Source organism: Dipodomys merriami, unplaced genomic scaffold, assembly GCF_024711535.1.
Source record: "Dipodomys merriami isolate MVZ:Mamm:240054 unplaced genomic scaffold, mDipMer1.0.p SCAF_12, whole genome shotgun sequence".
NCBI lineage: Eukaryota > Metazoa > Chordata > Mammalia > Rodentia > Heteromyidae > Dipodomys > Dipodomys merriami.
In genome coordinates this window covers 46,382,243-46,398,810 of record NW_027202493.1, presented here as the reverse complement: position 1 = coordinate 46,398,810, position 16,568 = coordinate 46,382,243, and the positions used below count along the sequence as shown (strand labels likewise).

General features: G+C 57.3%; 1 protein-coding gene across 1 annotated transcript in view; it reads right to left on the bottom strand.

The window, feature by feature from the left end:
* The window catches only part of Csmd1 (CUB and Sushi multiple domains 1), a 1,029,359-nt gene that overhangs the window by 185,468 nt on the left and 827,323 nt on the right, over nucleotides 1-16,568 (bottom strand). Inside the window, exons 18-20 of the mRNA XM_070015936.1 lie at nucleotides 12,826-13,014; nucleotides 2,788-2,904; nucleotides 1,924-2,139 (exon numbers count right to left, since the gene is read on the bottom strand). Coding sequence (XP_069872037.1) covers nucleotides 1,924-2,139; nucleotides 2,788-2,904; nucleotides 12,826-13,014 — 522 coding nt within the window. The remainder of the gene's footprint in view (nucleotides 1-1,923; nucleotides 2,140-2,787; nucleotides 2,905-12,825; nucleotides 13,015-16,568) is intronic.

The window sequence follows — 16,568 nt, the reverse complement described above, 5'->3', positions numbered from 1 at the left end:
AATCAAGTCTTCTGAGCCAGAAGCTCCATGTATACAGAGAAACAGAAGGGCGGAAACATTAACGTCAATCTCAAGTAAGGCGCCCGGTCAGAATGAAGAGAAAACCTTCTAAGGAATATTTTTCAAGACAATCTGTCATTTCAAACAAGATGAGCACACAGTGTTCTGTAACTGATTATGTTCCTGTTATCTAAGATTTAGGACTGGAGCTGGCAGTTAAGAGAAATGGTGGCAAACACAAGCCCTTGTATGGAGAGTGCTGTTTGGTCCTCACAAACTGTGAGATCTAATCCGACCACTGCCACTGGGTGCTAGTAAGGAACCTGTCATTGGCAGGACTTCAGAAGTACAAGGTGGCCCGGGAGACTGCACCCCTGCCCTCTAGCACCACATTCAGTTACACCAGAGCCGTGAAGAACGGCACGGAGGTGTGTGCTGGGCGCAGACCCAGGTCAGGGCTGGAGTCTGAGGCCCCTTCCCCGCCTGTGGTCACGGGCAGCGGACACTGTGGAGACAGAAGCCAGGAGCCCAGGCAGCGTGTGGCTCCTGCTCACTGGCCACGGCCACGCGCCTGGCAGAGCTGGGCGTCCACACGCTTGCCCCGCAGCCGTCTTCTCCTCTCTGGGGACAGGTCAGGGCCACCGCCACGGGATGCCCCCAGGTCGCAATCCACGCCTTGGAACCAACGCCCGCACACCATGCATCCCATGCGAATGTGTCCACACGCTGTGCCTGCTCAGGTGACTCCGGTGTGGACCGTTTCACACAACTACACTTACGGTAACCGCGGAAGCTCATCCTGTGTACAATCCTATGTGCTCATGTGTGCTGCTTGTGTGCCATGCATGTTCCCAGGCGGTCACAATGCAGTCACGCATTGGTGCATGTCTTGTCATGTGTGTTCTCGTGCATGCTGCACAGTTGTGTGTGCTATTGTGTTCCTGTGTGCATGCTCATGTGTGCTCTCGTGGGTGTCAGTGTATGCTCTGTGCATGCTTATGTGGTCTTGTGTGTTGTCACATGTTGTCATGTGTGTTCAAATGTGCTCTCATGTGTACTTGTGTTTGCTTATGCCTGTGCTGTCATGTCCTGTGTGCTGTTACATGTACTGTCACGTGTGCTCTGCTTGTGCTTTTCCATCCTGAGAGGTTTTTTACGCAAGAGTGTGTGTCTATAGCATGAAAACCCCAGTCACCAGGTGGCAGGTGGCTCTGAGCGTGTCCATTGGTGCACAGGCCCTGAGCGTGCTCACTGTGCACAGGCCCTGAGCGTGCTCACTGTGCACAGGCCCTGAGTGTGCTCACTGTGCACAGGCCCAGGAGTGCACAGGCCCTGAGCGTGCTCACTGTGCACAGGCCCTGAGCGTGCTCACTGTGCACAGGCCCTGAGCGTGCTCACTGTGCACAGGCCCTGAGCGTGCTCACTGTGCACAGGCCCTGAGCGTGCTCACTGTGCACAGGCCCTGAGCGTGCTCACTGTGCACAGGCCCTGAGCGTGCTCACTGTGCACAGGCCCTGAGCGTGCCCACTGGAGTACAGGCCCCTGAGCGTGCCCATCGGTGCACAGGACTTCCTCAGTGTGGGCAGACCAGAGGAGAAATGAGGCAGAAGTGTTTTCCATGAAACGCAGTTTTATTTATAATTCTTCAAGTGTGAGAATTATAAAATACTGCAGGGCACCGTGACATGTGTGTGGCCAGAAGATACCCTAGCAAGCTGTGTCACGGGGCTCAGACTCCTGCACCCACAGCTTGGAAATCTACCTGCAATCTCACAAACACACACACACACACACACAGAAAGAGAGAGAGAGAGAGAGAGAGAGAGAGAGAGAGAGAGAGAGAGAGAGAGAGAGAGAGAGAGAGAGAGAGAGAGAGAGAGAACAGGATTATTACAAGAGGAACAGCATAAAGGAACGGCATACCTGAAAACGTGATGTTGAACCCCTCGTAGGAGATGGAGAAGTCTGAGATGAACCGGAGCTGGGCTGTGAAGTTCCCAAACAACCCCGCCTTGATGGTGTGCGGTAGGACGGAGCCCGTGAGCCTGGCCACGGGCGCGGAGAAGCTCCCGTCCTCTGTGATGAGCAAGTAGTCGTGGGAGCTCTCCAGGTGGAAGGTGTGGAAGACCATCTGCACTCCTGAGGGGCGGGAGAGGGCAGACCGGTGAACGCCTCCCACACCAGCCACCCTAGCTCCGCGATACAGGCATGCGCCACCAACCCCCGTCCAATGTCTACAGTCGATGTTTTCTGCATAGGATTCAAGTTTTCCTATTTGCAGCTCTCCTTGCCAGTGCCCTGAGGGGATGGGTGTCATTCGGCAAGATGCCATTACTAGATGATACGTCTGTGACTGCTTGTTACCATACTGGGTTACCTGAAACTCAAGGCAAGCACGATTTATCATAGAAATTAATATTTAGACGGCTGCTTCTTTTCTCTCTTATTCAATCAGTGTTTGTGTGTTCTCTTACTGGTGCCTGGCTCCTTATCATTACACCTGATTTCCAAGTTTTTTAAAGTTGTTCTCTCTTTGCTTTTTTTAAACTTCCAAGTGTATAACAGCCTATACTCAGCAAGTTATCTGATAGAGAACCAATGGAGGAATCTACTTGTAGCTCCGATGATACACAGACAAATCCCTTCCCCAACCCCATTTAAGACAGCAGTGAAAAGTGAGTGCATCCGAGGACAGGGGTCCTCCCTCTGGGCTGCACACTTTTCTTCATTGGGGTGAGCGAGCTTATTTACGATTCTGTGAGAGGGAGACCGGCGTGGCCATCCTACCCTTTCCATGAGAGACTTCAATGGTCCACGTGCAGTTGAGGGAGTTTGGGTAGAAGTCTGGAAACCCAGGAGAAAGGACGGTCCCGCTCTTCCCGTGGATGTAGCCGCCGCACAGAGCTGAAATCACAAGCGGCAGAGTGAGCATTTCACGGTGGTTGTGAGGACAACATACGTTTGTAGAGGAACTGACACCAGAGGGGTGTTTGAATCCAAACTGGGCTGTTCTTTTTTCCTGGTAATTCTTCTCTGTGGGCATACGTGCAGGTTTCTGTGTGAGGACACAGCTTTGAACACCTCCTGAGAATAAAGCCCTACGGAATAAACCAGAACCTGTGCAGGAATCATCCGAACGCATCTGCTGTGTGGACCTCGGCAATCCTGGGCTGCTGCCCCTCCCAGCAGAGCTATAGTGAGACGCCATGCCTCTAAACAAGATGCTCTTATCTTCCAAACTCAGAGCACCAACGGAGCAAGAGAAAAGTACGTGTCGTGTCTAATGACCCCAGCGGGGAAGGAGTGAGGGGGAGCGGTGTGTTGTACGTTTAAGGTCTGTAAATGAATGTGCATGCGCAAACACACACCTGAGCTGCATGTGTAGGGTATACTGTGGGACTTCAACACCATACTCAGTGTGTCAGAGGGGGAACTGGCATACTCTTCACCTCGCACATTATTACTCCTTGGGGTTGAGAACAATGAAACCCCCTCCTGCTGACTACGGTGAGAAACCAAAATTAGTTATTCACGCCGGTAGTTCTACTTCTTCCCGGAGCCACGGAAGCCCCCACCCCGTCCGAGCGCACCCTGGATTGTCGCCGTCCCCCTCTGGGCTCTGTGGGATCAACTCTGTGGCGTGTGGGAATGTGAACTACGTGTCACGGTGGACATCAATGTGGAGATTCCTCCAACCAGATCTAGAAGCACCGTCAGGTTCCAGCAAGCCCGGTGTCGGCTCACGGCCAAGGAAAGGAGTGTGTGCGGGGGGAGTTCAGGCTGCCACACGTGTTGTGGAAGTGTTCATGGCCAGCGTGAGGAAACAGGCAGATGGACAGAGAACGCGTGACCGCCCGCCCGGCCGCCCGCCGCCCGCCGCGAGGCCTCCCGGCTGGGAAGCATGACACCCTGCGGCCCGCAGCGGCGTGGTCCAGCCCACGGTGCTGAGCGCTGAGTACAGAAACCCGGCACCCGTTCACATCCAGCCCGGCCAGCTCCGTGAGCCGCACTGAGCTGTGTGCCCCGGCCTTTCACATTTCTCTCATTCTGGAAATGGAAACGGAGACACAGTTTGCCCTGTGGACGGCCTCTGCAGACACAGCTCTGTCTAGCACTAGCAACAGTGTGAAGAAGTGCTGGAAACACGGCCCATTACTAGTCCTGTCAGCCCTGGTTAACTGGGCTCTGGCAAGGGAAGGGCCTGAAGGAACTGACTGCCTGCGCTCTCATTTGTACTCATCAGGAGTAAATACCGAGGTGTCCCTGGCTGATGCTTCCCTTTCCTTCCCTGTCTTGAAGTACTCAGGAGCGTTGTGGTGAATGCAAGAACCGAACTGAAAAGCAATCAGAACCTGGAGCCAGCTCCGTGGAAGGACTTCCCGCAGTGCCACGCCAGCAGAAGCCGGTCCCTTACCACACCCTGCGGCCTCTTCCCGCCATCCTCTGATTTCTCTGTACAACTTCTCTGCACAAATGTCCTTACACTCCCTTTCTGAACTAGACAATATGAGCATATCATTCAACAAGTCACACCTGGACCGACGTGTTCTCATTAGTGTGAAGACTTTAGGATTTGGAAAAGGTACCTGCCCAAACATCACTTGCATGTGAAGTTGGTAATGCCATAGGAGGCGGCCTGCCTTGCCTTACAGTCTAGCCAAGAATCTGGAGGAGCGGGTGCTTCTTGGACATGCAAAACGAAGGGGAGCCGTGCACAAAAAAGCACAAAAGAAATTTGGAAATGCTGTCCTGAATAGGTTCACAATGTCTCATGAGGTGCACACATCTTAAATGCTCAGAGATGACATTTCACTGTGGAAGAAAGTGATTCTAGCAGGTGGCTTGAAGTTTATCCATCCGGTAAATAGTGGGTGAGAACCAAGTGCTCCTCAGTCACTCCCTGGCTGCATGAGGTGAAGCTGGGCTGAGCTGGCCCGGAGTGCAGGCAGCCGTGAGCAGGTGCTCAGGGCCGGCCTGCAGAGAGAGGTCTACAGAGAGGACTTGCGTGGCAAAGGAACCCCAGGCCCCTGGGGAAGAAGATGGGGTTGAGAACACACAGGCCAGACCAGCATGGGGGGCTGTCCGGAAGGGGGTCCGGTGTGGGGGTGAGGGGAAAGTCTGGGAGGCACACTGTGTGCACAGGGCCTGGGAGAGCGTGGGCTGTCTGGGTGGGCTGGTGTTTCTGGGGGTGAAAGGCCACGCCCGGGCTTGTCTGGAGGGGTCAGGAGCTACCTCGGGCCCATCTGGTCACCAGCAAGTTCCACGGGGCGCGCAGGGTGCAGCAGGCTGAGGCGAGCAGCAGTGGCGCTGGGATGGGGTCAGAACACTGGGAGGTGGAGGGCAGCGCGGGCAGAGCCTCACCCTGGCTGGGCCCACGGGGCGAGGAGACTGGGGAAGGAGGGGGCGGGGTGGGGCTGGGGTGAGGGGGTGGAAGGTGGGGGTGTGGAGAGGGGTGGGGGGTATGGAGAGGGGGTGAGTGGGGTGTGGAGAGGGGTGGGGTAGGGGTGTGGAGAGGGAGTGGGTGGGGGCATGGAGAGGGGGTGGGAGGGTGAGGAGAGGGCATGGGGTGCGGGCGTGGAGAGTGGGGGTGTGGAGAGGGGGTGGGAGGGTGAGGAGAGGGGGTGGGGTGGGGGCGTGGAGAGTGGGGGCGTGGAGAGGGGGTGGGGTGGGAGCATGGAGAGTGGGGGTGTGGAGAGGGGGTGGGTGGGTGAGGAGAGGGGGTGGGGTGGGGGCGTGGAGAGTGGGGGTTGTGGAGAGGGGGTGGGGTGCGGGCGTGGAGAGTGGGGGTTATGGAGAGGGGGTGGGGTGCGGGCGTGGAGAGGGGGTGGGGTGTGGGTGTGGAGAGTGGGGGTGTGGAGAGGGGGTGGGGTGGGGGTGTGGAGAGGGGGTGGGGTGCGGGCGTGGAGAGGGGGTGGGGTGCGGGCGTGGAGAGTGGGGGTGTGGAGAGGGGGTGGGGTGCGGGCGTGGAGAGTGGGGGTGTGGAGAGGGGGTGGGGTGCGGGTGTGGAGAGTGGGGGTGTGGAGAGGGGGTGGGGTGGGGGTGTGGAGAGGGGGTGGGAGGGTGTGGAGGGTGTGGAGAGGGGGTGGGGTGCGGGCGTGGAGAGGGGGTGGGGTGCGGGCGTGGAGAGTGGGGGTGTGGAGAGGGGGTGGGGTGCGGGTGTGGAGAGTGGGGGTGTGGAGAGGGGGTGGGGTGGGGGTGTGGAGAGGGGGTGGGAGGGTGTGGAGGGTGTGGAGAGGGGGTGGGGTGCGGGCGTGGAGAGGGGGTGGGGTGCGGGCGTGGAGAGTGGGGGTGTGGAGAGGGGGTGGGGTGCGGGTGTGGAGAGTGGGGGTGTGGAGAGGGGGTGGGGTGGGGGTGTGGAGAGGGGGTGGGAGGGTGTGGAGGGTGTGGAGAGGGGGTGGGGTGCGGGCGTGGAGAGGGGGTGGGGTGCGGGTGTGGAGAGTGGGGGTGTGGAGAGGGGGTGGGGTGCGGGCGTGGAGAGGGGGTGGGGTGCGGGTGTGGAGAGTGGGGGTGTGGAGAGGGGGTGGGGTGGGGGTGTGGAGAGGGGGTGGGGTGGGGGCATGGAGAGGGGGTGGGAGGGTGTGGAGGGTGTGGAGAGGGGGTGGGGTGGGGGTGTGGAGAGTGGGGGTGTGGAGAGGGGGTGGGGTGGGGGCGTGGAGAGGGGGTGGGGTGCGGGCGTGGAGAGTGGGGGTGTGGAGAGGGGGTGGGGTGCGGGCGTGGAGAGGGGGTGGGGTGCTGGCGTGGAGAGTGGGGGTGTGGAGAGGGGGTGGGGTGGGGGTGTGGAGAGTGGGGGTGTGGAGAGGGGGTGGGGTGGGGGTGTGGAGAGTGGGGGTGTGGAGAGTGGGGGTGTGGAGAGGGGGTGGGGTGCGGGTGTGGAGAGTGGGGGTGTGGAGAGGGGGTGGGGTGCGGGCGTGGAGAGTGGGGGTGTGGAGAGGGGGTGGGGTGGGGGTGTGGAGAGTGGGGGTGTGGAGAGGGGGTGGGGTGGGGGTGTGGAGAGGGGGTGGGAGGGTGTGGAGGGTGTGGAGAGGGGTGGGGTAGGGGTGTGGAGAGGGAGTGGGTGGGGGCATGGAGAGGGGGTGGGAGGGTGAGGAGAGGGCATGGGGTGCGGGCGTGGAGAGTGGGGGTGTGGAGAGGGGGTGGGAGGGTGAGGAGAGGGGGTGGGGTGGGGGCGTGGAGAGTGGGGGCGTGGAGAGGGGGTGGGGTGGGAGCATGGAGAGTGGGGGTGTGGAGAGGGGGTGGGTGGGTGAGGAGAGGGGGTGGGGTGGGGGCGTGGAGAGTGGGGGTGTGGAGAGGGGGTGGGGTGCGGGTGTGGAGAGTGGGGGCATGGAGAGGGGGTGGGGTGCGGGTGTGGAGAGTGGGGGTGTGGAGAGGGGGTGGGGTGCGGGCGTGGAGAGGGGCTGACACGGGTGAGGGCCCGCATGCAGCTGCATGCAGACGCTGCCCTCTGGCCCATCCCCACCCCAGAGGTCCTGGGCGGCCACGCGGGCCTGCCCTTCGCTGCACACTGGAGACACGTGAGGGCGTTTCCTCTGACACGTGGGTGCAGGTGCCACCCAGGCTGTCACTCATTAGGAAGGTTTTGAATAAAAACAACCTCAGAGAGCCCACATTTTAAGGAAAAGGACATTTGATACAAAGAGAACTAAGTTTAAAATCAGGGAGAGGGGAGGAAGGGGAGGGGAGGGGAGGGGAGGGGAGGGGAGGGGAGAGGAGGGGAGGGGATGGGATGGGAGAGGAGGGGAGGGGAGGGGAGGGGATGGGAGAGGAGGGGAGGGGAGGGGAGAAGAGGGGAGGGGATGGGAGGTGAGAGGAGGGGAGGGGAGAGGAGAGGAGGGGAGGGGATGGGAGAGGAGGGGAGGGGAGGGGAGAGGAGGGGAGGGGAGGGGAGGGGAGAGGAGGGGAAAGGAGGGGAGGGGAGGAGAGGGGAGGAGGGGAGGCTGGACTTCCTTTGGGTGTTGGGGTGGGTCTTGGCTCGGTCCCAACACGGGCCGGCCTGGTTTCCATGGCGACCACAAATGCAGCTGCATATAATTGGAGTGCCATGAGTCTATTCCTTCATGCTGTGTGAATTCTCTCCTGGGTGATGGAAGAGCACCGTGAAATTCTACTCTTCTTTCCCTGGGGTTGTAGTTTTTGCCACTCACTTTTCTATTTTCATTCCCTGCCCTTCACCTAGGACGCAGATGCCCCCTATCAAGGATTCCTGGAAAGGAGATTCACAGTGTCACCATCTCTCCCGTTCTGGGCGTCACTGTGGCTCCACTTCTGCTTGGGTCTTGGCTTGACGCCTTTGGTCCCCCCAGCCCTTCACTTACCACGATTAGTGGAGGACTGGGGCAGCTTCCAAGACTCTCTACCTGGGCCTCCATCTCCCTCCTCCTGTCTCCTCCCACAACTCACAGGGAGAGATTCATCTTGACTTGGGTCCTTTCAGGATGCCAGAGTGTAGCTTTCTTTGATTTCTCTTTTCTTAGTCAATTTTCCTGTGTCTAATTAAGCACTCGCTTCATCTTGTGATTTTTTTAATGTCTTTCCTCTCCTCATACTGATAGAATGTAACATGGTAGCTGTGTGTAGAAAGAACAGCTCAAAAATGTTTATTTAACAGAAGAAATGCAAAGCATTCCTTGCATTTGTTCCCTACCAAATAAAGGGGAGAAATGTACTATAAAATTTCTTTATTTCTTCGTATCTTGGGTGACTAATGCCTAAGGACGGAAACTGCACCATGCACTGTGGAGGAAGTGTGAGGCGTGTGGACAGGGTTTACCTTCTTCATGTTGACATAAAATACTATAGTTAATTCCATTTTTTAAGTTATGCATTTTAGAGTTTTAAATACCCACTTGATGAATGGGTTTGTTGCAGTGAAAACCCAGGAGAGGCCAGGAATGATTTAAAATGAAACTATTCTCTGTGACTAACACAGGTCCTCACATCAGCCTGGAAAAATCTCCTGAAATCTGAAGCAAGACCAACCATTTTCAGCACAGATTCACCATTCTTCTAAAGATGCTCGGCTACAGCAAAGCACACGCTGACATCGGACGGCACAAGAGGATGCTTGGTTAACACGTGTTTGTGCCAAACCACACCAGGGGCCCCATACCACCCCCTGCTGGCCTCCTCCACCCCGGCCCCCAGGACGCTCTGCCTCCAGTGGCTGCCGGGTTCTGTTGAGTTATCCCGGCCCAAGCCCTGCTCCATGCAAGCTATTCTGTCATTACTTCAAAGGGTTTAATGAACAGACCTATAACATCCGGAAAGAAGCCCTACAGACTGGAAAACGACAGAAAGCGAAAAGTATGTGTACTACATATCTTCCATTTATATTTAATTTTCCGTATTTTATACAGAAAGGATATTGTTCTGTGGTTCTATCTATAGCCCCAAAGGTAGGGATTTGGCGAAGATTACAAATGATTGTGTATGTGTGAGTGTGTGTGTAAGACTGAGCCCTCCAGAGCCACAGCAGTCAGGGGATGATTCGTGTGTGAGTGAGAGTGTGAGTGTGTGAGTGTGAGCATGTGTGTGTGAGTGTGAGTGTGTGTGTCAGTGTGTGTGTAAGACTGAGCTCTCCGGAGCCACAGCAGTCAGGGGATGATTCATGGGTGTGTATATGAGTGTGTGTGAGTGTGAGTGTGAGTGTGTGAGAGTATGTGTGTGTGTGAGTGTGTGTGTAAGACTGAGCTCTCCGGAGCCACAGCAGTCAGGGGATGATTCATGGGTGTGTATATGAGTGTGTGTGAGTGTGAGAGTGTGAGTGTGTGTGAGTGTGTGAGTATGTGTGTGTGAGTGTGTGTGTGTAAGACTGAGCCCTCCGGAGCCACAGCAGTCAGGGGATGATTCGTGTGTGTGTGTGAGTGAGAGTGAGTGTGTGAGAGTGTGAGCATGTGAGTGTGTGAGAGTATGTGTGTGTGTGAGTGTGTGTGTGTAAGACTGAGCTCTCCGGAGCCACAGCAGTCAGGGGATGATTCATGGGTGTGTGTGTGAGTGAGTGTGAGTGTGAGTGTGTGAGTATGTGTGTGTGTGAGTGTGTGTGTGTAAGACTGAGCTCTCCAGAGCCACAGCAGTCAGGGGATGATTCATGGGTGTATGAGTGTGTGTGTGAGAGTGTGAGTGTGTGTGTAAGACAGCCCTCCAGAGCCACAGCAGTCAGGGGATGATTCGTGTGTGTGTGAGAGAGTGTGTGTGTGAGTGTGTGAGTGTGTGTGTATGTGAGTGTGTGTGAATGTGTGTGTAAGAAGACTGAGCCCTTCGGAGCCACAGCAGTCAGGGGATGATTCGTGTGTGTGTGTGTGTGTGAGTGTGTGTGTATGTGAGTGTGTGTGAGTGTGTGTTTAAGACTGAGCCCTTCGGAGCCACAGCAATCGGGGATGGTTGGTGTGAGTGTGTGAGTATGTGTGTGTGTGAGTATGTGTGTGTGTGTCTGTGTGAGTGTGTATGTGTAAGACAGCCCTCTGGAGCCACAGCAATGGGGGATGGTTGGTGTATGTGTGAGTGTGTGTGTGTGTGTGAGTGTGTGTGTGTGTGAGTGTGTGTGTGTGTAAGACAGCCCTCCGGAGCCACAGCAGTCAGGGGATGATTCGTGTGTGTGAGAGTGTGTGTGTGTGTGTGTATGTGAGTGTGTGTGAATGTGTGTGTAAGAAGACTGAGCCCTTCGGAGCCACAGCAGTCAGGGGATGATTCGTGTGTGTGTGTGTGTGTGAGTGTGTGTGTATGTGAGTGTGTGTGAGTGTGTGTTTAAGACTGAGCCCTTCGGAGCCACAGCAATCGGGGATGGTTGGTGTGAGTGTGTGAGTATGTGTGTGTGTGAGTATGTGTGTGTGTGTCTGTGTGAGTGTGTATGTGTAAGACAGCCCTCTGGAGCCACAGCAATGGGGGATGGTTGGTGTATGTGTGAGTGTGTGTGTGTGTGTGAGTGTGTGTGTGTGTGAGTGTGTGTGTGTGTAAGACAGCCCTCCGGAGCCACAGCAGTCAGGGGATGATTCGTGTGTGTGAGAGTGTGTGTGTGTGTGTGTATGTGAGTGTGTGTGAATGTGTGTGTAAGAAGACTGAGCCCTTCGGAGCCACAGCAGTCAGGGGATGATTCGTGTGTGTGTGTGTGAGTGTGTGAGTGTGTGTGTATGTGAGTGTGTGTGAGTGTGTGTTTAAGACTGAGCCCTTCGGAGCCACAGCAATCGGGGATGGTTGGTGTGAGTATGTGTGTGTGTGAGTATGTGTGTGAATGTGTGTGTGTGAGTGTGTGTGTGTGTAAGACAGCCCTCTGGAGCCACAGCAATGGGGGATGGTTGGTGTATGTGTGAGTGTGTGTGTGTGTGTGAGTGTGTGTGTGTGTGAGTGTGTGTGTGTGTAAGACAGCCCTCCGGAGCCACAGCAGTCAGGGGATGATTCGTGTGTGTGAGAGTGTGTGTGTGTGTGTGTATGTGAGTGTGTGTGAATGTGTGTGTAAGAAGACTGAGCCCTTCGGAGCCACAGCAGTCAGGGGATGATTCGTGTGTGTGTGTGTGAGAGTGTGTGTGTGAGTGTGTGTGTGTGTATGTGAGTGTGTGTGAGTGTGTGTTTAAGACTGAGCCCTTCGGAGCCACAGCAATCGGGGATGGTTGGTGTGAGTGTGTGAGTATGTGTGTGTGTGAGTATGTGTGTGTGTGAGTGTGTGTGTGTGAGTGTGTGTGTGTGTAAGACAGCCCTCTGGAGCCACAGCAATGGGGGATGGTTCGTGTGGGATGGCAGGGCAGAGCTGTAAGGTCGAGAGGTCTGCACAGAGACCCACAGAGACCCCCAGGAAGCAGAGCCCAGTGGGAGCGTTCTAGAAGCAGACGGACTCGGAGGGCAGAGGCGGGCGGATGAGGGGCGAGCCCACCTGGCGTGTGATGCCCACGGCAGCCCGGAGCCCAGCCCGAGCCTGTGCCGTCCATTGCTTAGTCGCGGGGGGCAGAGGCGCGAGGGTATTCGGGGAGGACTCACGCAGCCTCTCCTTGCACCCCTCGGCCCCGGGAGGGACAGTGCCCCACGGTGTCCCCCCCGGGCGGGTCAGTGCCCCACGGTGTCCCCCCAGGGCGGGTCAGTGCCCCACGGTGTCCCCCCAGGGCGGGACAGTGCCCCACGGTGTCCCCCCAGGGCGGGCCAGTGCCCCACGGTGTCCCCCCCGGGCGGGTCAGTGCCCCATGGTGTCCCCCCAGGGCGAGTCAGTGCCCCACGGTGTCCCCCCAGGGCGGGTCAGTGCCCCACGGTGTCCCCCCAGGGCGGGTCAGTGCCCCACGGTGTCCCTCTGGGCGGGACAGTGCCCCACGGTGTCCCCCCCAGGGCGGGTCAGTGCCCCACGGTGTCCCCCCAGGGCGGGACAGTGCCCCACGGTGTCCCCCCAGGGCGGGCCAGTGCCCCACGGTGTCCCCCCAGGGCGGGTCAGTGCCCCACGGTGTCCCTCTGGGCGGGACAGTGCCCCACGGTGTCCCCCCAGAGTGTGGCCAGTGCCCCACGGTCCCCCGTCCTGGCTCGTCCACTCACCGTCGCAGCTGGCAGTGCGTGGCTGCACTGGTGCATGCTCCGCCCCCCACCCCCACCCCGTGGTCCCGCCCCAGCTCCGGCTCGTCCACTCACCGTCGCAGCTGGGCAGGGCGTGGCTACACTGGTGCATGCTCCGCCCCCCGCCCCATAGTCCCGCCCCCGCCCCGGCTCGTCCACTCACCGTCGCAGCTGGGCAGGGCGTGGCTACACTGGTGCATGCTCCGCCCCCCGGCCCCGGCTCGTCCACTCATCATCGCAGCTGGGCAGGGCGTGGCTACACTGGTGCATGCTCCGCCCCCCGGCCCCGGCTCGTCCACTCACCGTCGCAGCTGGGCAGGGCGTGGCTCCACTGGTGGCTCTGCTCGCACAGCAGGGGCTCGTCGTCGCTCAGCGTGTACCCCGGCTCACAGCTGAAGGTCACCGTGGCGCCGATGCCGAAGTCGCTGCCCTGCCGACGGCCGTTCACGGGGATGCCGGGGTCCAGGCAGGAGTCGGACTCCAGGGTCACGCCTGCGGGCAGAGGGACCCGGTAACCCACGCGTACCAGGTCTGCGTCCCGCAAGCGGCCGTCCCCGAGCCAGGGGCTGTCAGAGCGCGGGCTGTGACCCGACGCCCAGCGAGCACGCCGGGGTGACCCCGGCCTCTGATCTCTGCTTCTTACCGCTGGGACCCAGCGCACTGCTCTGCGGAATCCAAAGGTGCCCGTTCTCTCCATCGCTCCCCACACCTGCTGCTCATGTGAGTCTTCTAGACTCTGGCCTTCGTGTGGCGATTTTCACGTTTGTACACACGCGCCCAGCCTCACACCACACATGCACCCAGCCACGCGCACAGGCGATGGGGGTCAGCCTCACACCACACACGCACCCAGCCACGCGCACAGGCGATGGGGGTCAGCCTCACACCACACACACGCCCAGCCACGCGCACAGGCGATGGGGTTCCCCAGCCACGCACACAGGCGATGGGGTTCAGCCTCACACCACACACACGCCCAGCCACACGCACAGGCGATGGGGTTCAGCCTCACACCACACACGCACCCAGCCACGCGCACAGGCGATGGGGGTCAGCCTCACACCACACACGCACCCAGCCACGCGCACAGGCGATGGGGTTCCCCAGCCACGCACACAGGCGATGGGGTTCCCCAGCCACGCACACAGGCGATGGGGTTCAGCCTCACACCACACACACGCCCAGCCACACGCACAGGCGATGGGGTTCAGCCTCACACCACACACGCACCCAGCCACGCGCACAGGCGATGGGGGTCAGCCTCACACCACACACGCACCCAGCCACGCGCACAGGCGATGGGGTTCCCCAGCCACGCACACAGGCGATGGGGTTCCCCAGCCACGCACACAGGCGATGGGGTTCAGCCTCACACCACACACACGCCCAGCCACGCACACAGGCGATGGGGTTCAACCTCACACCACACACACACCCAGCCACGCACACAGGCGATGGGGTTCAACCTCACACCACACACACACCCAGCCACGCACACAGGCGATGGGGTTCAGCCTCACACCACACATGCGCCTAGCCACGCACACAGGCGATGGGGTTCCCCAGCCACGCACACAGGTGATGGGGTCCAACCTCACATACACCCAGCCACGCACACAGGCGATGGGGTCCAACCTCACACCACACACACGCCCAGCCACGCACACAGGCGATGGGGTTCCCCAGCCACGCACACAGGCGATGGGGTTCCCCAGCCACGCACACAGGCAATGGGGTCCAACCTCACACTAGGCCTGATGTTCCAAAGCTGCATTCTGTAGAGCCACACAATTAAAACCCTATCCTTGACCCGCTGTGACTGTGCTGTGCTGAGAGATGAGGAAGGAAGATGAGGTGCACCAAGTTCAATAATTCGGTCACATCAGTTTCAGGAATTCTCTTTTATTTATTTATTTATTTTTGGTCATTTTGGGGCTTGAACTCAGGGCCTGGACGCTGTTCCTGACCTCCTTGGCTCAAGGTAGTGCTCTACCACTTGAACCACAGCTCCACTTCTGGTTTTTGAGTGGTTAAGTAGAGGTACGCGTCTCATGGGGCTTTCCTGCCCAGGCTAGGTTTGAACCACAACCCTTAGATCTCAGCCTCCTGAGTAGCTAGGATGACAGGCAGAAGCCACTGGCACCTAGCGAGGAATTCTTTACTGCTGAACATTTCTTTTTCTAAAATAGTTTATCTTTGCAAAGATAAAGAAGGAACAAATAATGAGCACATTGTTGAAATATGAATACACAGAAGCAAAGAGCTGCTGTGATTATAATTTGACGCTCAGTAAGATTCATAACTTTCTCCATGATTTCCAAAATCTTAATCAAAACTGCAATGTACATCTGCTCTTCAGACTTTTAATTCCCCTGTAGTGATCCCTTGAGATGCTATTTCTGATCACTGGCAGTATTTTGTCAGAGGCTTTTGAATGATAGGACTTGTGCATACGCCTTCCCTCCTTCAGTCACAACATGAAATACAAACTCCAGGGAGAGAGTTAAAATAAGTGGTGACTGATGCTCTTTCCTAATTAGTAGCATAGAACACGGCCAGGAGGGCGGAACACAGGGCGGCCCCTGAGCCATGGTGGAGAGAGGAGATGCAGTGCCCACCCCTCACCTCAGTGCCCGGTGCTGGCTGAGGGCTGGCCACACGGGGCTACTCACACAGGCTCCTGGGCGGGGTGATTTCAGTCCAACCTGCAGGCAGGGCAGAGGAGAAGGAGCACAAGACTCCCTCACATGGGTCTGTGTGCCCAACCTCAACAAAAAGCGGCAGCAAGACTAGAGAGGCTCCACAGGCGGGGGCTGGGCTCAAGCCCAGGCCCAGGGTTGGCAGCCTGCTCGGGGCAGGCTCTGTCTGACCTCCACCCCCCAGAGGCAAATGTGGTGGAACAACGAAGAGACAAAGGAGTGGAAAGAAACGTGCACCATTGATTTTTGCCAGGAAGTATTTTCTTGAACCCTTATTTTAAATCCTGGAAAGCTACCAGTGCTCATTACGATAAACACAATGCAGCCTTGCACAGGATGACCCGATGCGGAACTCGGGTCCCGCCCGAGGCTCGGCAGCCGGGCAGCAGGGGTGCAGTGCCGCCTGAAGCCCCAAGCCCACTTCCCAGCAGCATCTCACTCCCTCACCCTCACACCCCGGCATGTAATGCCAGATGATTGGCAATCAATACCAAGACCAAAACAAGAATTCTCTCCAAAGAAGAAAGGGAGACAGAGAAACTGGCCATGATTCTGAGAAAAATCAAGTAAATCGTTGCATTTCTTCAGATGGTTTCTTGTGGAATCACTGTATATAATGTGAAAATAATCTATTAAGGAATTGTATCTAACATGAAATGGATCAATTACAATCAGAGCTTTTTTTCCCATACAAAATTGGCAATAGGAAAAAAAGAGAAAAATGGTTAGATAAACCGAACTTTTAAAATGTATCTTGCAGTACTGGGGGCTGAAATCAGGGAATCAGGGGGCTGAAGCATGGAAATGCTAGAAATACAGCAGTCAGTTTAACCACGCATTCTGCTGATGTGGGATAGGCACCAGACACGCCCTAACAAGATGATGGGGGAAATTTCAAACTGGATCACCAGCCTGGGTGGGACCAGAAGAGCCTCGATGTTAGTGGGGGGGACGCAGCACCCCGCCCCCCTTAACTCAGAAGACACGCCCAGCAAAGCCTGCTGAGAAAGCTTAGAGAATTTCCTTTCCTGACAACACAGGGAAATGCATGGGTTGATGGGTTTATTGTAACTAGAATAATGCTTAAGTTCTCTTTCAGTTTTTTTCTTAGCTGAAGCCCAAAGCCTTTGTAAACCAGGCGACCACGATCGCTGCTCGTGAACAAAGCGGCAGTTCAGGTTGAGAGTGCCCCATGTGGAGCACACACCGGAGGCTCTTGGGGAAGCTGCCAGTCTTTATAAAAGTCTAATCTAGGGTACAGTGATGTTTATCGAGGGGTTTACAGGCATCTCCACTTTCACAGCCCCTGGAGGCTTCCAGATGGAAGCCGGCAGGCCCCGGCCAACG